Source organism: Physeter macrocephalus, chromosome 16 (assembly GCF_002837175.3).
Source record: "Physeter macrocephalus isolate SW-GA chromosome 16, ASM283717v5, whole genome shotgun sequence".
NCBI classification, from domain to species: domain Eukaryota; kingdom Metazoa; phylum Chordata; class Mammalia; order Artiodactyla; family Physeteridae; genus Physeter; species Physeter macrocephalus.
The window spans coordinates 43,440,890-43,463,638 of record NC_041229.1 but is presented as its reverse complement, the minus strand read 5'-3'; the positions used below and the strand labels follow the sequence as shown (position 1 = coordinate 43,463,638).

The 22,749-nt window shown below is 35.5% G+C and overlaps 1 protein-coding gene and 1 long non-coding RNA gene across 4 annotated transcripts in view; one reads left to right on the top strand and one right to left on the bottom strand.

The window, feature by feature from the left end:
- Window positions 1-534: 534 nt before the first annotated feature.
- CHORDC1 (cysteine and histidine rich domain containing 1) lies at window positions 535-21,933 on the bottom strand. Its single transcript, XM_007120797.4, has 11 exons — window positions 21,744-21,933; window positions 18,061-18,110; window positions 15,324-15,380; window positions 12,486-12,643; window positions 10,372-10,475; window positions 9,168-9,226; window positions 5,047-5,117; window positions 3,731-3,836; window positions 1,936-2,055; window positions 1,356-1,418; window positions 535-1,066 (listed from the first exon to the last, which is right to left on the bottom strand). Exons 1-11 carry the CDS (start codon window positions 21,805-21,807, stop codon window positions 920-922), a joined length of 999 nt encoding a protein of 332 aa, XP_007120859.1. The 5' UTR covers window positions 21,808-21,933; the 3' UTR covers window positions 535-919.
- A 134-nt stretch (window positions 21,934-22,067) lies between these two features.
- Window positions 22,068-22,749, top strand: part of LOC114487990 (uncharacterized) — a 6,089-nt gene continuing 5,407 nt past the window's right edge. For 2 of the 3 annotated variants that reach the window (XR_003683610.2, XR_003683609.2), the window contains exon 1: window positions 22,068-22,288. This is a non-coding gene — a long non-coding RNA (uncharacterized lncRNA). Of the gene's footprint in view, window positions 22,324-22,749 lie in introns of all 3 variants that reach the window. The other variant, XR_003683611.2, reaches the window with a different exon arrangement.

Here is a 22,749-nt window from a genome sequence, read left to right as displayed (position 1 = left end):
TGTCATAAAGCAAAGCTTAAATATTTACTTTTCTGATACCCTAATGTATTTCCATAAGCCTTTTAGTCAACAACCTTACAGACACTTTTCCATCAGGGAGGCCAGATCTTTGTAACTAATAAAAGATTCTAAGAGGGTGTAGGCTATAAATTAGGTACAATTCAGTCATAACACCATACAAAGACCTTATAAATAGTCAGGAAAAAGATGTTTAACATTATTGCTTAGTCTGATAAAATGGTGAATTTTAACCAAATTGATACCTTTATAATCTTATTTATAATGCTTCCTATACTCTTAAATCATACTGCTTAGCCAGTTATATAGGTACTGATGCAATTTTTAATCCAATTAGTTGTAAATGAATTGAAATTTGTTAATCAATGCATATATTCCCCATTACTACTTACTACACTACCTCAAGTTAATGCCCCCACAAAATGTAATTGCTGAGTGGAAAAAGCAATGCAGAGCTTCATCTCTTCCTTAAAGATTTTCAAGTATCATAGGAACACAAACTCATGAAAAAACTAATTTAAAAATTTGACATTCCATCTTGCTTTACTAATTACAGGATAAAAGAAAGAAATGGTAAAAACAAATGTTTCTTTACATTTCTCTGATTAACATAATATACTACGAAATGCTGTAACTGTTGTGAGCTATTTTCTAGCTGCTTCAAGTATAAGACACAACTACAGTTCTATTAGTGAGGAGAAATGAATAATCAGTCTTAGGTAACTCAAAAGGGATACGGGAGGCACAGAAAGATAAACTGACTTTGGCTTGGACCTACTGTAGACCCTGAAACGCCAGATTCATCAACAACAACAAGAAAACAAGAGTACAGCAGCAAGCCACCACTTCACCACATATTAAGAATTTTGAAATAGTCAATAACTTTCTTTTCCTTCTCAACTCATTCTGTTGTATCTTCTTTTTGTTTTTCCTGGTTTTTGGCTGCAGGCAGTTCAAGGCTTGCCCATTGCATAGGTTCAGCTTTTCTCATGGTAATTTCAATCTTTGTTGCAGTCATAGTTACATAACTTCGCTTTACATCAATCACCTGCAACATATCAAAGAGAATTACAGTACACCTGGGTGCTTTTATTCGTTTTAGAGGCAAGTAGGTTGAAACGTTAAACAAGATTTCATGTCTATGCCTATGCCTATTGCTAACAGTCAAAATTCCAAGCTTCTAAGGCCATTTCTATCCCTAATTTAAACTTTTTGGTAAGAAATAATGGTTAAGTTATATATCTACTTTTCATCAATGCTTACTAAAGTACTGTCTTTTATTATACAATGGTATTTTAAATATTAAGAAAAAATTCTGCTGGATTCATAATACTTACACCCCATAATTTCACATTTTGATGAAATTCCTTCTCTCCTTCAAATACAATGTGCACATTTAACTGAAAAAGAAAAAGTTAATTGATCAAAACCAAAGTAAAGATTTATGATATAAAACACTGATTATAAAAATAAGAAGATACTGATAAAAATCATTTAAGCTATTTTAAGGAATAACCAATATTGTACTTTTTTTTTTGGAAAAACCATTAACCATTTTTAAACCATTAAAAAACCAATATTGTACTTTTTTTATTTGAAAAAAAAACACTAATCACCAATATTGTACTTTTTTAATTTGAAAAAAACCAAGAAAAATTAACTTGGAGTTTCATATTGAGAATTAAGTTCCATTATTATTTGATATTCTAAGCTACTACAGTATCTCCATGCTTCAGAAATAACTACTATGCAGAAACTTTCATTTAAAATAGTTTCTGTGAAAGTAATTTCAAACTAATTTTCAAATGGGGAAAATTAAAAGATCTTAAAAACAGCTCAAACAAGATCAATATTTTATAAGACATTAACATTAAGAATAATGTATAATTTTTACTCAAAGATATTTAGTGTACTTACCAATGTACTATTTGCTACTACTTGACTAAGTTCCGGAAGTGAATTTTTAGCATATACTGAAATTGTGACTTCACCCCCAGTCTGATGCCAGTCATGTCTACACGGAACAACCTTTTTCCCCTGTAATGTAAGAGAAACTTTATGAATTTACAAAGGGCCACATAATTAACCTCTTAAAAAGAGTAATTTGACCCATCTAAATTGAGAACAAAAATACCACACAAAACTGAGCCCATAATGCTTTTAAGCACAACTTCTAAAGCGCCCATCAAGAAATTAAACCAATAAAATAAAATACAAAGAATCTTATAGTTTTATGATTTGAGAACACACTTTTGAAGACTGAAGTGAAAAACACATCTGCTTAGCAGGATAAACCAGACAACATCTTAACCTCATGCATAAGAACTTTCCATTTATTTTCTACAAATTGAAATTTGGGAAAAAATAATTGATTAGTTATAACTATCTGTTGTTGTTATTGAATACTTTCCTCTCATAATAACATGCAAAAAAGGGTGAGAATTTGTGGAAGTAATCTTTTGATTACTATTATGAAAATATTATTACCTATGAGTGATACACTGCTATAACAATAACTATCTGAAAGACAAATTGTCATTTGTTCTATAACTGAGGGTAATTTAATGCAGGAAACTGCGAGACACTACTGTTTTAAAAAGTAATATTTATATTTTCGTACAATTATACTAACTGAATTTAAATTACTTATATGACTTACATTTTTTTGCCCTTAGCCACCTGGCTTAGACACTCAATACTTGATGACTACATGCATTAAAAAATAACAAAAAATGTGTCTCATCAAGGGTCATACTATGAAAACTTTTGAGCATAAAACAACATTTTATTATTTCAAAACAAAACTTTCAAACTTTTGAACCTTGGAGAAAATACAGGGAGATTTCACTTTTTACTAATAAAACATTCCTAGAAGTTTTGTGGTAGATAAGTTATTATAACTTAATGGATACATTTATAATACCTAAACCCATGTGTTACTAAAAAGCAGAAACTACAAAATATGCAAATGTAGACTAAATGAATTCCTAAAGTAATTTGAACATAAAGACACACAAACTGAAAAGGTTCATTGTCTTGAGGTTATTAGTGCCAATACAGCACATAAAACTAATTTAAGATACATTAATAATAGCTAACAAACGTTTACTTAGCAAATAATTGCTTGCCTTCTTACAATTTAATGGGATTTTGAGGGATTATTTACACAGACACAAGTCTTTTTAAAATGCTGTCACGGAAGTAGGTACTGATGCTTTCTCTTTTCTTTTGATAAATTTCCTGGTAGCAAGCAGAGGCTTTCAAAACAATCCCAATGAAACAAGTGTGCAATCCTTCTCTTCGGCCACTAAGAGTATTTGTACATCTGTACATGGTTGAATGACATTAAGTGGCCAAAAGAGAATCAGAAGTCTAAATGATTAATAACATCAAATGACCAGAAAAGTGATTTCTGAAAAACTGGGAACAAGGTATGGAATTACAGAAAAATATGCTTCAATTTAGGCTAGCTTAACTATTTCACAAAAACCTACATATTTTCATCAACATACACAATGGCTATTTTGATCAAAGAGCAGTGCTTTGAGAGAGCTTGACTCAGATTAACTTCAGTTTTTAGGCTCATCAAACTTTACTGTGTGACAGAGAGAAAAACTTGTTTTTTTAACTCTAAAGACAGAATAATCTCAAATCTCTTCAAAATGACTCAGATAAATACACTCCAATAAGCTATTTTTAAACTGCTACTTACAGCGTCCTTTTTAGTCCACGTGTGTTTCCCTGTTGTACAGCCCTCTTGGGCTAAGAATGTATTAAAATCAGAAGTTTTTCTTCTACAACAGCTCCAGTATTTCATCCTTTAAATAATTATAGAAAAATTTCAGCAATAAAATATCACAATCAAGTTCAGAAGTGTTAAGTTATAAGTGACTTAAAAAAGAAAGAAGTGTGTAACTTTAGTATCTTACAAGTGTCTAAATTACTAAACAATTAAAACTGCCAGAAGACTATGAGAACCTACTGTATAGCACAGGGAACTCTACTCAATGCTCTGTGGTGACCTAAACGGGAAGGAAATCCAAAAAAGAGGGGATATATGTATACGTACGGCTGATTCACTTTGCTGTACAGTAGAAACTGGCACAACATTATACAGCAACTACACAATAAAAATTAAAAATCAAAATAACAAAACAACACCCCCTGTGCCCCCCAACAAAAAAAACCTTAAAAAACTACCAGAAGACTAAAGTTAAAACCAGAATGCCATTTAGTATAGCAGTTTTGGAGCTCCTGAGTGAAGATGCTTAAAACCATCACAAAATCCAAAATCAGCTTTTCACTGATAGTTCACACTCCAGTTTCCTCATGAAGTTACCATGAAGTGGTATGACCAAAGATTGAAAACGTTCGTGTTTTAATAAACCAGCAAAGTGAGAACATACAAACAAACTAAAAATAACTGTTTAAACAACCTGTGATGGTCAAGCCCAAAGTAGGTGAAACCCACTATTATTTACTTGAGAAAAATCTAACACTGGAAGACAAAAATTACAGTAAAACTTTGGGTTTGAGTCCTTAAGAATATGGAAACAGAGTGGAAGATTTTAATACAGTACTGCGTTTCTATAAACTACAGCATAATATATTGAGAGGCTCTCAATTGAGAGCTGTGGAAAACTATGGGTTTTCTCAGATGCCACAATGTTGATGTCTTAGTGTCCCAGGGCCCCAAATTCCAAATGTCCTATAATGCACAGCACAGTCCTTCAAAGAAAATAAAAAACAAAAACACCTGTTCAGCTCAAACAGAAAGAGTATCACACTGTAATAGAAGGGATACGGAAAAAACATGAGGTTTGAATCACAACGGCCTCTTCACTGTAATCTTGTTTCAGTTTTCCCATGTGTAAAAAGAAGACAAAACCCACATTTCTAGGTTACTGTAAAAATTATATGACAATGTAAGTAAAATACCTAATATTGCTGCATGGCATTTAATGTTTGAAGGCATATTAACATTTCTAACATCTACCATAAAGTTTTAATTAGTCTGGTATAAGTTACCCTTCATGGAAAATAGGTACTCCAGAATGATATACACAGACTTCTTCTAGACTCTGTGGACCCTGATATGTCTAAAAGAGAAAAAGAGACGAAAAAATTAGTTTCACATCTCAGTGTTACATTTCACATGTATTTGCAAATACTGGTGACCTCTATGAACTATGAAAATGCCCAAGAGATAACAATTACCTAGAACATTCATAAATTCACCTCAGGCCATTCCAATAAGGAATGAAAAATGATTCCTTTTTGGATATGCTTAAGTTTCAGTTCCCTGTGAAAAAGGCAAATATAAAAGTAGGCAAAAGGATGTATTCAGATACTTTCAGACTTTTGCATATGAGGACACACCCAAACATATTCAGGTATGTTCTATAAATTTACAGGACAATATTGAAACCAAGAGATTAGTACTCTCATCAGCAATACAGTTATAGGATGATTTATGTGCATAGTAAACTGTGTGAACATTATGAATTAAAATGGAAAATCTAATAAGCAATTCTGGAAGTCCCAGATGATGATTTCTTTTCCCTACGAAGCGTAAAATGAGCTGCAGACCTATATATATATCCAGGGTTTGTCTGGAAGATCCGGGCCCCATTGCTGCTGTAGATGAAGGCTCTACAGATGAATTCACAAAAAGTTATGTTAATAAAACATAGATGCAGCCAGTAGTATATTTTCTGTCTATTTTGGTATTTACAGCAACCATTCTACAGTTACAGAAAATAAAATTCTGTACATTTACTTTTTGTAAATTCAAATTACGGGGTGTGTGTACCTCATGAAGATATTCCATAGGCACACAAAACTCAGTATGTTAGATTCTGAACTTACATCACTACTGCCCCGCAAACCTCCTACTCTTCTTCCCATCTTATTTGATGGCACCATATCCACTCAGTCTCTCAAAGCAAAAATTCTCTAAGTCCTCTTCAGTTTCTCTTTACCCTCTACCCATATGTAGTCTATCACAAAATCGTGTCAATCTGACTTAAAAATATCAGTTTAATTTGCTAAACTTCCTCATGATCACTAGCAGATTTTAGGCAATGAAACTATGCTAAAAGATTCTAATTAATTTCTCTGCCTTCAATTTCTGGACTCTACTACCTAATTAAAACATGTATCACTCTCTTGTTTAAAGTCCTTTAATTACATCTACCTCACACCATATACAATAATCAGTTCCAGGTTGTTTGCACATTTAAATGTGCCTCTATATATGAGAAACTACTCATGGTCCTAAAATAAACAGATATCTTAAATAGGACACAGAAAGCCCTAGTCATAAAGGAAAAGATGAACAAGTTGAATTTCATTAAAATTAAAGAGACTGTTTATCAAAAGCCATATTAAGACAGTGAAAAGGTATACAGCCTCTCGGACAAAGGACTTGTAGCTAAAACATATAAAGAATTCCTAAAATCATTAAGAAAATGTCAACTTAATAGAAAAACAGATAAAAAAGATTTTGGACATGTTACAAAACAGGATTATCCAAATGGCCATAAGCATACAAAAAGGTAGTCAACATCATTATCAGGAAAGTGCAAATTAAAACCACAATGGGAACATTCCACATCCACCAGAATGGCTAAAATATAGAAGACTGATATTACAAAGTGTTACCAAGGTGTAGAACAAAAGGAACCAGCCTAATATATTGCCGGTAAGAGTGTAAAATACAACCACTTTGTAAAACTATGTGGGAGTATGTTAAAGCTAAACACAAACACACACACACACACACACACACACACACACACACACTCTCACTCTCTCTCTCTCTCTATGAACCAGCAACACCATTTCTAGTCATATACTTAAAAGAAATGTGTACATGTATCCTAAAAGTCATGCACAAAAATGTTCACAGTAACATTAATCAAAAAACTTTATAGGACAGTAGAAAGGATAAATTGATTGGTACATTCAAACAATGCCATGTTTTAAAGCAATGAAAATGAACAAATTACAGCTACATGAAACCAAGATATCCAACATTTTATTAAGCAAAGGAGGACAGACACGAGTACCTTGTTCCATGATTCTATTTACAGTAAGTTCACAAGTAGGCAAAACTAATCTATGTTGATAGAAAAAAGTGGTTACCTTTGGGAGAGGAAATAATGAATGAGAGGAAGCATAAGGAGGGCTCTGCTTTGTGAAAATCCCTTATGCTTATATAGAATTAGCATATCTATATATGTTTAATGTTATATTTCAATGAAAAAACTTAAAAAAAATTTCTTCAATGGCCAGCATGACCTAAAGTAAGGTTCTGAGCAGTATAAAAGCCTTTCAGGATCTAGACCCTACTTATCTCTTTTAATCTCAACTTTACATCAGCAAATTTTGTACCACTGTTACTATTTTTTGTTTTCTGTATATTACTGCTAACACCTCTGCCTGGGATATCCTTTCCCTTTTTGTCTATTTATAGAACTGCCATTCACTTCTCAAAGTTCATCTGGGATACCTTTGCTCTGATCTTCCTCCATTACCCTACCACTTGCACGATATCTCTCTCACCCCAAGAATTAATCATTCTCTTTTATCTACTACTTCTACCTTATACACATGTGAATGCATTCATATTTCCGTCACTAAACGAGCAAGGTGATGTCAAATTTAACATGAAGGAAGACTGCAAACCTGTCCCCAACCCTAACTCCATTTTCTCCTTCTCAGTTAATGGTGCACAAATCACCTAGATCAGGGGTCCCCAATCCCCGGGACTTGGACTGGTAGCAGTCCGCGGCCTGTTAGGAACCGGGCCGCACAGCAGGAAGTGAGCGGCAGGCAAGCGAGCGAAGCTTCACCTGCCGCTCCCCATTGCTCATGTTACTGCTTGAACCGTCCCCCCTGCCTCCACTCCGGTCCGTGGAAAAACTGTCTTCCACAAAACCAGTCCCGGGTGCCAGAAAGGTTGGGAACCGCTGACCTAGATGCTTCACTTCCAGTTTATTAGCTAATAGTCCTGCTAATACTTCCAAATATCATCCATTCCACACGTGTTTGTCATGTGCCAGGCATTGTTCTAAGCACTCAAGACACAGAAAAGAGAAAACAAATAACATTCTTTCCTTTTAAACCTTAGTTCAAAAGGGGAAGGGAAGGGAAAATTAAATGGGATAGAGCATAAGCAAAATAAATATGTAAAACAAGTAATGTGTAATAAGGTGGTAAGTGCTGTGGAGAAAAAAGGAGAGTATGGAATGTTGGAGGGTGTGTAATATTATATAGAGTAGGCAGAAAGAAGCCTCACTGAGATGTCTGAATACATCCTACATTTAACCACTTCTCTAAAACATATCCTAATGCCTGGTCTCCAGAGTAGCACCCTAGCTGGTTTTCCTTCCCGATTCCACTCCTGCCCCATTAAATTTGCCACTTATCAGCCAAAGGCATCTTTTTCAAAGCCCCTCCTTAAACAGACAATGGCTTCCTATTATACTTAGAATAAAGTCCAAACCCCTCACTGCAGCTTATAAGGACAGACCTCCATAATCTTGCCTGCCTCTCATACTCCCCACTTTCGCACACTTATCAAGCCCCCACTGACCTTTCTCATAATTTCTCGAGTAGCCAAGCTCTAATGCCTCTACACATACTACTCCCACATCTACTCCAAGGTTTATATAACTCATCTGCTACATTATTCAGAATTCTGATTTAGTGTCACCATATCAGAAAGGATTTCCCTGACAAGTGCACTTAAATACTTTTACTCTATCTCCTTGTCTGCTTAATTTTCTTCAAGTCTACCTAAATTCACAGCATTTAAAAGCTTATTTGTTATCCTCCCCCCAAAATTAGAATATCAGCTCCATCAGAACAGAGATTTTTGCTTTATTTAATACTATATTCCCAGTCCCTGAAACAATGTCTGGTACATAGTAAGTGTTCAGTAAATGCTGACTGAATTCCCATGATCTATTAGACACTGTGCTCCTTAGAGACAGTCTCTTATCCATGTTAATAGCCCTGCTCCATGGAATAGTGCCCAACACATAAAAGGTACCCAAATGTTTGTCTAATTAAGTCAATTACTCTCTTTTCTCAAAATTAAAAATTTGCTTCCATGACACAACACAAATTTTTACAATATATACCTTTGAACACCCTCCATTTTTACATGAGGTTCCAATCTTAATTTCATCACTGTCTTCTTCTACAACAAAGAAAAAAACCAAAATAGAAACATTAAAATAGAACAGTTTACTACAGTGCTATTCTTAAAAAGTAAACTATTCCATAAAACAAGTATTTAATAAAATAATCTAAATACAAAAAACCTGATTTTTAAAATGATTTTAGATAACTAAGTTTTCTGTGTGACCTTTCATGTAATACACTTAAAAGCTAATAAGAAACCAACTATCATGAGTAAGTCTTGCCTATATCCCCAAATTGATATATGACATGACACATTTCTATTCTACGATGCAATCCTATATCCAATAACTTAATCTTATGTAAAAGAGAAATCATGAAAGGGTTACTTTTTTCCCCCAGATACCAGGTATAGGTCAGAGAATACTGAATATATTTTATATCACGCACAATGAAACATTTAAAACTATCAAAAAATTTTAACTCACTGTTAAAAAGTAATGAGTAATAGAAGAAAACATTTTTAACTAACAGGTTCTCATTTTTAATAAAGACAAAATGGAATAATCCACATATTCATTTTGTGGTTTTTACCGGCATTCAGTAAACAAAATTCAAAAATAAGTTCTTTACTACAATGTACTTTTTTTTTTAATTGGGGTATAATTGCTTTACAATATTGTGTTAGTTTCCATTGTACAATGAAGAGAACCAGCTGTATGTATACATATATCCCCACCCTCTTGGACCTCCTTCCCACCACCTCCCAATCCCATCCATCTAGGTCACCACAGAGCACCAAGCTGAGCTCTCTATGCTATACAGCAGGTTCCCACTAGCTATCTGTTTTACACATGGCAGTGGACATATGTCAATCCCAATCTCCCAATTCATCCCCCACCTCCGTCTGAGTCTACACGTCCGTTCCCTACGTCTGTGTCTCTATTCCCACCCTGCAAATATGTTCATCTGTACCATTTTCTAGATTCCAAATATATGCGTTAATATACGATATTTGTTTTTCTCTTTCTGACTTACTTCACTTTGTATGACAGTCTGTAGGTCCATCCACGTCTCTACAAATATACTACAATGTACAATGTACAACTTTTTCGTATTTATATAAACTACACTGCTCCTATCTCTTTTAGATAATTGGTTAATTGAACAGAAAAAATTACAAAATACAAAACAAAATCTTACCTTTCTTATTTTCTTCATTCCCCGATGATAGTTTAAGTTTATCAAGTGCTTGTTTTAGGGAGGCGGATATTTTTAATTCCAAATTTGTCATTGGTTCATCCGGGCTGGAGAATTTGGAAACTTTATTACCATTACTGATGTACCCAAATATTTCTTTGTACTAAAAATATACTTAAGACTCTACTTATGATATGCCAGATGCCTTGTCAATCAAGTTTTTCTCTTTAAAAAGTATTTTACAATAACTGCTATTAATACAGCTACATTTCTAAGTCTTAGCAGAAACAGTTCTGATATTAAATATCAAATAATCATGCTATTGTCAACACATTAAATTATTAATCAGTAGGGCTAATGGGAAGGAAGTAAAGAGTAAGAATACAAATTTGTTAAGATGAGCAACTCCAAGGAAGGGAGTGCGAAGTACCTTTACATTCCATGCCTAAGCAAAACACTGAGCATGTAATAGGCAATAAACAGGTACTAAGTGAATCCATATCCCTACTGGTGGAGATAGTTCACTTTATGTGGACACTAGTACATGCATCTATAAATTCAGATACAGTTGTATCACAAAGCAGTTTTAGTAGGGTTAAAAAAACAGTAACAACAATGTCCCTTAACATTTCACAATGGTTTAGTGTTATATGTACAATCTGGTTAAGGCACTCAATAAGTATTAAGAATACTAATAAATGTAAAAATAAAACTGAAAATCCTAGGTTATTCATTCTACATCCTTAATGAAAAACCTACTGATATAGGAGGCACTAACAAAGTACACAAAAACCTATATCCTCAGTCTCTACAATACTATCTAATTAATTTGCGATAAAATATTTAATTTCTCTTTCTCTTAAATGAAATTAGTAGTAGTCCATAATTAAAAAAAAAATTAACTCATCCTGTCAATTATAGTAGACTCCACTGTAATATTTAATAATGAGCCATGTCAAAATTCTTGGCTTTTTCTGACATTTTTTTCCCACTGGCAAATCAGCCAGTAAGGCATCTGGTAAAATTTCTCATGATATGAATAAGCTGGATATAGAATAAAATCATCCTAAGTAGTTTGGTTAAAAAAACAAAATAAACATCAGAAAGTCTCATTGGGTTCTTATCTTGGTCGGGTATAATTCAAGATGCTATAAATTTATTTACATAAGATCAATAAAGAAAAAGCTGGGAAAATCATGAGTCCACAGTGTGCATAAAAATATCAACAAAGGCGATGTTTGAGGCCAAAAACCATCTGTTTTTTTAAGTCCTGTATTTTGGTTCTAAAACAATTCAATACTCAAGTGCAATATGAAGAAGACCTGGTGTAATAGTGGTACCCAACATGCATGTGTGGGATTATAAAAGAGAGTCTAGTGGACCAGGAGGTGAGTATGAAGTACCTGTGTAATTTTACTGCAAAATGACAAAAAGCTATTTTAAAAGTACTTTAACAAATATGCCATGTAAATTGAATACATTAAAAATTGATCAGTAATGAGATTAACAGTTTTTGGGCAAATTGTTAAAAGATGAGTGACTAGGCTTGTTCTAAGTGGCAAAATATGGACAAATGAAAGAAACAGAATTTGACTCAATACAAGGAAAAGTTAAATACTGAGTTAGTAACATTAAAATGAACTGCTTTAATTAAAATAAAAGTAAGTTCTTCTTCAATAGAATTATTTGAAAGGAAATTAAATATTTTTCTGTCAAGGATGTTCTAAAAATTATTTAAGAAACAGTGGTAGATTGGAAAGGAAAGCCTCTAAGTTCTTTTTCAACTCAAACTGATTCCCTGACAAGGCTGATTCTTTTACAGAATTCCACTATGCCACGGTGAAAAAGATACACACCAAGGCACAAGAAAGATGTGTGGCTCCCCCGCCCTTAGCATAACTGAGTACACTGAACAAATCTGTACTGCAGTTCTACTGTGTATATGCCCTCAAGGGAATAGAAATGAAAGGTATTATCTAAGAGAAAACCAAATGGTTCAAAAGTGGGTGAACTACACAGTAGCTGCAAATGATATTACGCAAAATCAGAAGAGGAAATACCAGGAACAAATGCTATTATTCAAGTGCAACAAAAATATACAACTGTATAAAGTATACCTTGGCCTTTTTATTGCTTCTATCGGTTTAGGGGCTTGAATGATATGCTCCTGAAATTTGGGTTTCAATTCAGATAGTTCTTTCTTCTCAGTAGTCTTGACTTCAGGTTTGACTGGCTCGGGTGGCTTCTCACTATTATGCCTTCCTTTCGTACAGCCCTGTTGGTGAGAGGTATTCATTCACTGCGAGTTAGCCTATCATCTACTTCACATGCCATGATAGAAATACTGTTTTTCAATTCTTTATTAATAAATTCAAGGGCATGTTTTCTCCACTTTTAACACACTGACTTATTTTAAGAAACTAAAAACAGAACTCTAAACTTAATATATTTGTAAATGAGTTCTTACATGCGAATAATGCATTAAAAGCAGGGCTTTAAATTACACTTAATAAATATCTACTTTACTTATTCTATTAAAGGTGCAGCATAAACTTGTCTACAGAAAACAAATTCTGGAGATCTCACACAGAGAAATTCTACAAATTATTTATACAAAAGGGCCCCAATTTGAGTCTCAGTTCTCCTACTACCTAGCTATATGACCTAGAGCAAGTTAATTAATCTTTTTTCTTTTTTGAAACCACCAGTTAAAACTTTCTTTCTAAATCACAAAGAATAAGGCATAATCTTTTACAGAGAAATTAACAGTTTAAATGTTTCACTTTTATTAACAAGGGTAGTTGATTTCAAACAGATCTCAAATTCCAAAAGAGTTCATATACAGAGAGAGACATACATGGCTACAAAAACTTTATGACTTTATTATTTTTAAAATTATTTAAAATTAATTATTTATTTTTTAATTGGAGTATAGCTGCTTCACAATATTGTATTAGCTTATACTGTACACCAAAGTGAGTCAGCTATACATATTCATATAGCCCCTCTTTTTGGATTTCCTTCTCATTTAGGTCACCACAGAGCACTGAATAGAGTTCCCTGTGATATTCACACAGAGAAATTCTACAAATTATTTATACAAAAGGGCCCCAATTTGAGTCTCAGTTCTCCTACTACCTAGCTATATGACCTAGAGCAAGTTAATTAATCTTTTTTCTTTTTTGAAACCACCAGTTAAAACTTTCTTTCTAAATCACAAAGAATAAGGCATAATCTTTTACAGAGAAATTAACAGTTTAAATGTTTCACTTTTATTAACAAGGGTAGTTGATTTCAAACAGATCTCAAATTCCAAAAGAGTTCATATACAGAGAGAGACATACATGGCTACAAAAACTTTATGACTTTATTATTTTTAAAATTATTTAAAATTAATTATTTATTTTTTAATTGGAGTATAGCTGCTTCACAATATTGTATTAGCTTATACTGTACACCAAAGTGAGTCAGCTATACATATTCATATAGCCCCTCTTTTTGGATTTCCTTCTCATTTAGGTCACCACAGAGCACTGAATAGAGTTCCCTGTGATATACAGTAGGTTCTCATTAGTTATCTATTTTATACATAGTATCAATAGTGTATATACGTCAATCCCAATCTCCCAATTCATCCCATCCCCCCTCTTTCCCCCTTGGTAGCCATTCGTTTGTTCTCTGTGTCTGTGTCTCTATTTCTGCTTTGTAAATAAAATCATCTATACCAACCAATTTTTTGAGATTCCACATATATGCGTCAATATATGATATTTGTTTTTTTTACTTCACTCTGTATGACAGTCTCTAGGTCGATCCATGTCTCTATAAATGACCCAATTTTGTTCCTTTTTATGGCTGAGTAATATTCCATTGTATATATGTACCACATCTTCTTTATCCATTCCTCTGTTGATGGACATTAGGTTGCTTCCATGTCCTGGCTATTGTAAATAGTGCTGCAAGGAACACTGGGGTGCATGTGTCTTTTTGAATTATGGTTTTCTAAAGTCAGTTTCCTCATCAGTAAAATGGAGGCAATGGCATTCAGATCTTTTTTTTGGAGAGGATTAAATAAAACAATAGACTACTTCCCATATCTGGCAGGCGGTAAACATTCAATAAATGCTAGCTACCTTTTGGCCTCTCCCGTTGCGGAGGACAGGCTCCGGACGCGCAGGCTCAGCGGCCATGGCTCACGGGCCCAGCCGCTCCGCGGCATGTGGGATCCTCCCAGACCGGGGCGCGAACCCGGTTCCCCTGCATCGGCAGGCGGACGCGCAACCGCTGCGCCACCAGGGAAGCCCAGATTTCTTTCTTAAGGGTATACAAAATAATAGTGCATCTCCATGGTATCTTAGATATGATAAAAATTTACTATTCCTAACTGAAAATGCTTTAAATTGTTGCGTTCCTTCTTTTTGATGGTCTTTTAAGACTACTAACATCAAACAACAAGGCCCTACTGTATAGCACAGGGAACTATATTTAATATCTTGTAATAACCTATAATGGAAAAGAATCTGAAAAAGAATAGGTATATATATAACTGAATCACTCTGCTGTACATCTGAAACTAACACAACATTGTACTTCAATAAAAAAATAAACAAAAAGCTAGAGGAAAAATAATGAGCTGTAAGAAAAAATTCTAGGCTGTAATTTTGATGTATATAAAGGAATAAAGTACACTAGAAATAAAAAAAAAAGGCTGCTATCAAAAATAAACCTAAACTGACAAGTGGTTAATTAATATCTTGAAACTTTAATCTCAAAAACAGATAAATTCCTTATTTTAAATGCCATAGACGGGAGGTGAGTAAAAGAAAGGTACTATCTGTGAGTTAACAGGGACTAGTCAATAGATGTCCAAAATCAGACTCCTCAACTCTGGAGCTCCCCATAATATGTACTTGTTGGGAGATAATCTAGGGAAAAAGAAACCCATTAATACTTACTGCAATGCTTAAAAAATCAGAAAAATCAGTTGTTCTTCTCTTACAGCAAGACCAACCCTAAGAAACATAAGAGGGAAAAAAAAATGAAAACTCTATTTGTATGAGAACCACAACCCACTAAAACACTCTTTGGATTTATCTCCTTGAATCCCGAAGTAACCTGTATACACATAATTTTATAGTTTTTAAGTGTTATAAATAATTCACCTAATCAAGTGAAACGATTAGTTTTTGACTTAAAATAATGAATTAACCAATATTAAAAGTGATTTGTGCTGTGACCCATCATGAAAGGAAACACCTTGAAATATGGAAACAGAAATTGCTTCTGTTTTCAAGGAAGAAAAGCAATCTATAATTTCTAAAAACTATTTTAAAGGATCTAGGGAGTAAGTGAAGTGCTTTACTTTAAAAATCCATTAAGTTAGAGATAATAATTCTAATAATTCAGTTTCTAAACAAGCTCAGCATAGTTGTTCCTCAACAATAAGCATTCTATTTTCAGAAAAACATTAATTCATGTAGTAGCTTAAGCACTGTTAGATCTTTCAAGGTTAAATGATCTTTTCAGTGAGAAGCATACAAATATAGAAACTGTAATGCTGTATGAGATTTCTGAACAAAGTATCAAGTAGCTAAACAATAAATGGCTTTCAGTTATCACCTATAGTTCCAATGTAGTACAAAGAATAACGAAATAAAAATGCAGCAGTCTCAAAGCTTGGGATGTCTCAAATTCAGACTAAGAGTCAGCTTTGCACATATCCATCTGGGCCTCACTGTTTTTCTGAATGTATGCATGAAGAATTTGGTAGTGACTTTTTTCACAATATGCCCTTAAAGTTTTTTAAAAGGAAAATATTAACTATTCTATAATTCATATTTTCCTTTATTCTGAAATTTAATTTTCTTTTACTCTGAACTGAAATATAGATAAAAAATTACTAATTATTACAAAACTAAATATAAGGTTTAATTAATATAGATATTTCACCAGTAAAGTTATTCTATATGAAAAAAGCTTTATTGTCTTAATTCTATATGAAATTAGGTATTCTGGGAATATTGGGATACATACATGACATAGATTGTTCCCAACTGCCGATCTGAGATCTATGGTAGTCCTCAGTAAAATGTGAAAAGGTAATTAAAGTATGTAAGCATAAGGTTGCAAACTGTCTTTTCTTAAGGACTGCTCTTTTCCCTGAATATGCCTTTTCTAATTAAATATTAAAATGTTTTTTCTTCTGTTAATGCAACGTTTAACTTCTCAATTGGTTAAATAGAAAACTGACAACAGTAGACACCATACTGATCTACCGGGCTGTGAAATTCAGTAGGCTTGGAAAGTCTAAGTCTTCAAATGTTTATAGAGACAATAATAAACAGTAGAATCGGAGTAGAGAAACAAAAACACTTCATAGTAAAATCAGTAAGTTCAATTAATCAGAGTAATTAACAGTTGGGTAGTAAAAAGAGGAGCAATGGACTAAATGACTAGAAAGTTAGTGATATCATTACCAGCAGCAGCAAACTTGAAAGGCAGGCTATTTTTGGAATAAGGGGTCACTTCAGAACTCGTCTGTGCTTGCCAATGACACAGATAAATGAAAATATGTTGTAGAAGTCACTGGCATAGAGGTGAGAAGAATAAATTAAGGACAAGAATGAATGAGCTGAATGAGAGAAAACAGGAAGCCAAAACTGAGAAGTGGAGTATGCCCATGGTTAGGAGACAGGAGGAAAACATCATAGGAAAACAAAGTACAACAAGAAAAACAAATACAGAGTAAATGTTAATTTAGGAAAGATAAAATCCCCTCACCCCCAGCAAAAATAAGTATTCCCACAGAACCACAGTTACCATTCTCATAAAAGCTTGTAAAGAGGCTAAAAAGATGTAAGGAAGAGTCAGATCATAATTTGCCCTACTGAACGTTTGTTCTGTTTTTCTCACTCAGAACTAACCATATTAACATAAACTTGCTATCTGCTTGTACATCATTGTTTATATGTGGCTAACAGTTAAAAACCAGAAAGGTCCAACTACTCCCTGAAAGGTAAAATTAGAAATTCAAAGGGCATTGATAATATATAAACACATAGGACTGTTTATGTTCCTAAGAATACCTAAAACCATGGCAGCCACACTGCAACAGTTTCTTTTGAGATATACAAGGGAAAATGTACCACATTATCATAAATTTTAAAAGATCAATAAACCCAACACAAAAAAACCTGATCAAACAATATTCTATTATTTCTCTAAATCTACAGAACATCAAGGAAAACAGGTGGCATCTCTTTTCTGTACAGTATTACTCTAAACTTTCATGTCTGTCCCAAGAGTGGCACTGTTAAGTATTTATAATAATGTTTCCTAAAATTCAGAGCTGCTCTTATTAAACAGCACCTGCCTGATATATTGAAAGATTAAGAAGTGTTATGGCTTCTACAATTGCTTTCATTTCCCCTCAAAGTGAAGAAATGAGGGGCACTGAAAGTAAGAGTTGGGATAAAAGTAACAATTTTATAACTGGAAAAGCCCTTAAGATCACCATCTACTGTCCTCTTTGCCTTTAGTGAAGCGCTTGCTCAAAGCACCCCAAAATGGTCATTAAGAAAGCAGAGAGTCTCACAAGCTGAGGAAAAAAAAAATGAGAAATTCAAGATTTAGTATTATACCTCTGAGTTTACTATACAAATGTGAAAAGACTGAAATGTACCAAGTTCCTACCTTTAATGCATCATGAAAGACTGGAACGCCTGGGTGGTATGTGCAAGCGTCTGGTCAAAAAACAAAAGAAAAAAAAACCACTTTATAATGAAGAAAAATCATCATTTCCTTCAGTGTTAACATATAATCCTTTTTCCATATGCAGGTAATACTTTTCTTTTCCTTAAAAATTCAGTAATGCTCGAATTTGATGCATGACACACAGTGCTTAATATAACATTGTACTAAAATAGTAAAGGTTAAAATTCTAATTTGAGTATGAAAGCTATAAATAAAAACACAAACAGTTCAAGTATAACAAATTATATTTTGTATTCCTCTAATCTTCATTGTAAAATTTTTTAGTACCCGAACTTCAAGCTCCAAATTTTGACCATCATATTCTGTTTTTACAAAAATACTATCAAATTTAAATGTTCTTATGTGCATCGATCCATAAAGGTTGCCCAAGAGATTCCCTAAAAAGATATTTTGGAAGAACAGGTTCAAATTTTTAAAAAACTGATACAATATCTAATTGCTAATTTAATTTTCCTACACAGGTGTCAATTCCTAGATATAAACCTCATTAAAAAGAAGTTTAGGGCTTCCCTGGTGGCGCAGTGGTTGAGAGACCGCCTGCCGATGCAGGGGACACGGATTCATGCCCCGGTCCGGGAAGATCCCACGTGCCACGGAGCGGCTAGGCCTGTGAGCCATGGCCGCTAAGCCTGCGCGTCCGGAGCCTGTGCCCCGCAACGGGAGAGGCCACAACAGTGAGAGGCCCGCGTACCGCAAAAAAAAAAAAAAAAAAAAAAAAAAAAAGTTTAAATTCTACGATCTATTTTCAGGCTTGTCAATGATTGTTAGTCTATTATTTCCCTACCCCCTCCCCATTACACCACCAAGTTTTACTTAACTCTTATGAAAACGGACTTATTATAGTCAGCAATAAATAGAATTACATTTAAAAAAAACAAAACAACAGATAATAGACACACTTATTCCCTAGTAAGATAGCACCATGAGCTCAGAAAAGGCAGGTCAGCTCCACACCTGTGCAATTTTCTTATAAGGCTACTTTGCTCAAACTTTCACGTCTGTTTAGCTCTCAATTTGTCTACAACCTCTGATTCCTGGTGTCGCCTTAAAATGATTAATTTCTGGTACTTTTCTCCTTATTGCTGTATTAAGTCAGTATGTTTTCCTTCGTTACTACCTAGAGACCATTCTAGCTAATGAAGCAAGAAAAGTGTCAGGTATTTTCATGGTACAGTAAGTAAGCCCAGTTTAGGAAGATGCTATTAATTAAGGGTAGTAGTGGAGCTGAGGGCTGAAAAAGGAGAGTCAAAGTAAAAATGAATATGCAGAGGAATATGAAGTTGAGAGGGGAATCAAAGTAGAGAACAGGTAGAATATTTTCAAATATCAAATTTACATACAGTCATAGGCATAAAACACACAATGTCTGACACAGTAAGAGGCATGATCATAATAATGGACAGTTCTGGCAGAATGGCAGGAGTGAGTCAGGTCTTAACCATACAACTAGTATAAACAAAATTTGAAAATCACTGCTAAATATCAAGCAGACGGACATTTTCCTCTTCAGTATTTTTTTTCTTTTTAAATCAGGTTTGCCAGTTTTGCCCAAAGTAATATTATGGACAAGAAGCTACAACACAGTAGCGATTAAGAGCCAAGGGCTTTTAACATTGAGTCTGACACTGGCTCAAATTCTGACTCTGAGCTCTTGCAGCTGTTTCTGTTTCCTCACACGTGTGGATTGAATAAACTACTGTTTGTGAAGAGGTGTTTCTTCCAGAATAGCTGTTTTAACATATGCAAGTTACCATGTCCCTTTAAAACACTCATTTAACTTTTATTTCAAATGAAAATGTCCTATCATCTTAGAAAGGAGTCTTCTTATTTTAGTCAATACACAAGGTCAAACCTCTCCCATCCTATAAAACTTTATCCTAATCAAGTCCAGTTTGCTATTAGCTCTTGTCTTTACTCCCTAGCCCCATTTTCCATCAACCAATTCACTTGGAGTATTTATTCTAAGTCTCTAATATAACCCCAATTTTGCTAAAGCGGATAAACTTTCAGCAACCTTAATGGAACTCTCTGCTGAATTTAGTACGGTTGACGCTCAATGCTTGAGACTGTCTACTCCTCTGATTTTCCTGGCTTCCAACCATCTCTTTCCTGGGCACTGTACCATTTCACACACACAAAGCTGACTTCCAAAAAACTGGCTGTATCTCCCCTTAAAATTAGGCTGGTACATAACACCCTATAAGTAAACATATTGTCCCATTCAACAAAGCATCAGTCTTCCCTTTAATATTAAAGTAAAATATGTACAGACACTAAAGCAATTTACTTTTTACGCAGGCTACCAACAGTAAAGGGCTTTGAAACCCCTCATTCCTCGATGTTTTCATCCACTTAAATCTCACCATTTTCTCCCTGAACTTCATATTAATATCATAAAAACGATTAAACTTATCTTTCCCTCAGAATCCTACCAAAGATCTTATCATTTGAAATTATGTCCCCAATTCACCTGTGCACCAAGATAAACATTCAGACATCTCAAGAGGTGAAAAATATTTTTTAAGTATCAATTTTAATCTCGTACACAATGAGGAACCATGTTGGTACCATGCTGAACTGTGCTTCTCTATTAAATGCGTATAACAATACACACTTCACAGAGTTGCTGTGAAGGTTAAATGAAATAACATAATAAAGTGACAGACCAATGTTTGGCATATAGAAAACATACAATAAATACTAGTCGAATTGAGAAAGTGTTATAATGCCTACAATTTTCAAGGATTCAACTCACTTCTTTATCCCATTCACCTATCAAAATTCAAATCCACTGGTCAGGTTCTATTGTTCACCTAGTCTAATCACTAACTTTCACCTTACATCCTTAACTCTACACCTGGGTGATGTAGAGGACATTCAATCACTGTATCCTATAGACCGCATGGTACTAAATGGAAAGGCCATTGCAAAAATACCCAACAAACATGGCTACAAAGTAAAGGATGAGGAATGTATCTCCCATTTGGGCAGATGTATCGAAACTTAACAGCGTAAAGATACAAAATAATTTTCTTAACCAAGAACGTTTTAAAGAGTAAGGTTAAAACAGTGAGTGGGTCGAATGAATAAATCGACAGCAGGCTTTTAGACAAATAAACTTCTATACTAATAGAAAGAGGCCGAACTTAAACGCTAGGATAACCCGCCCGCCGCCCAACCCTCCAGGCAATGTCGGTCGGTCGGTCTCTGACACACAGACACAGCAAATCAACCGCAAAGCGAGCCCAAAGCACCTGGTTAACTTTTGATTCCTTTAAGAGACGCTGGGGCGGGTCGGGGGGGGGGGCGCGGATAAAGATGTTCTAAATTCCAGGCCAATTAGAGAGTGAGCGGACGACTTGGGCAAACACGTGCGCCCGAAGGGCAGTGGGGTCCGGAAGCTGCAGAGGGAGCGGTTCAGACGGCCGTTGCCTGGGCGCCCGCAAAGCGGTCCCGCGCCCTTGGGCGGACAGGCGGGAGGGGCGGCCCGGGTGGGGGCAGCGCGGTGCCGCTTTGCGCGGAGACCCGGGATGCCCTCCGGCCCAAGGGCGTCCCCGGGAGGAGGTGGAAGGGAGGGAGGGCCGGCGGCGCGCTTCTCTTACCATCGGAATTGGTCTCAGGATCGAAGCGCTGGCCGCAGCCTCGGTTGTAGCACAGCAGGGCCATTTTCTCTTCCCACCGCTCCGAGTCAGGGCCAAACGCCCGGAACCGCCAGACACTGCCTTTACAACTCCCCTGTCGCAACCACCCGTCTGCGGACTGGGGCGGCTGCCGGCTTCCGGAAACGGCCAGTTCCGCTTCAGGAACTTTCGCGAATTTTCCGGTCGCGCAGGCGCATAGGCGATGGGAAGAGGCGGAGGAAGCGCGGGCGGCCGGCCGCAGGCGGGGGCCCCTCTAGGTGGGGGCCCCTCTAGGTGGGGCTACGATGGGTAGGGGGCCGCGGTCGGAGATGCAGCCAAGATATTTACCGGAGAGAAACCTTAAAGGCTGGAAATGTAAGCATCCGGGGCACTGACGCGCTCTCTCCGGATCTCCTCACTCATTGGCTGCGGGTATCTCGCACAGCGAACGGACCGCCCCGCCCTCTCGGCCCCCGTAGCCCGTCATCCTGCTTCCTTTCGAGATTGTAATTACCCCGAAAAGCCTGGTTCGTATGTTTGTTTGCTCCTTAGCTGCTTGAGAGTAAGTGTAGAGTCGTACAGTGTTTCCGAATACTCTTCCTGGAACGTGGTTGCTTAATAAATGATGAGGGGGATGGTGGACGAATCTTCCTCTGTGTCTCCACTGGCCTGATCTCAGAAACATTGAAGAAGTGTAGGCATCGGGAGCAGTTTTGATAACGAAGTTATTGAGGTCAAATCACATCGAAAATACAAAGCACTTGAAAATTAGAATATCAAGGAGAAATGTTGCTCAATTACAGCGCTAAAATGGTCACTATTGCTCTAAGACGCTGGGGTAATTGTTATTATTTCGTGTTAGCTTCCATTTAATCAGTTTGCGGTGCTGAATTCTCCAATCCTGGATCATCTGGTAAGATTTTATCAAGAGCATCTTAAAAAGTGTTGGGGCTTCCCTGGTGGCGCAGTGGTTGCGCGTCCGCCTGCC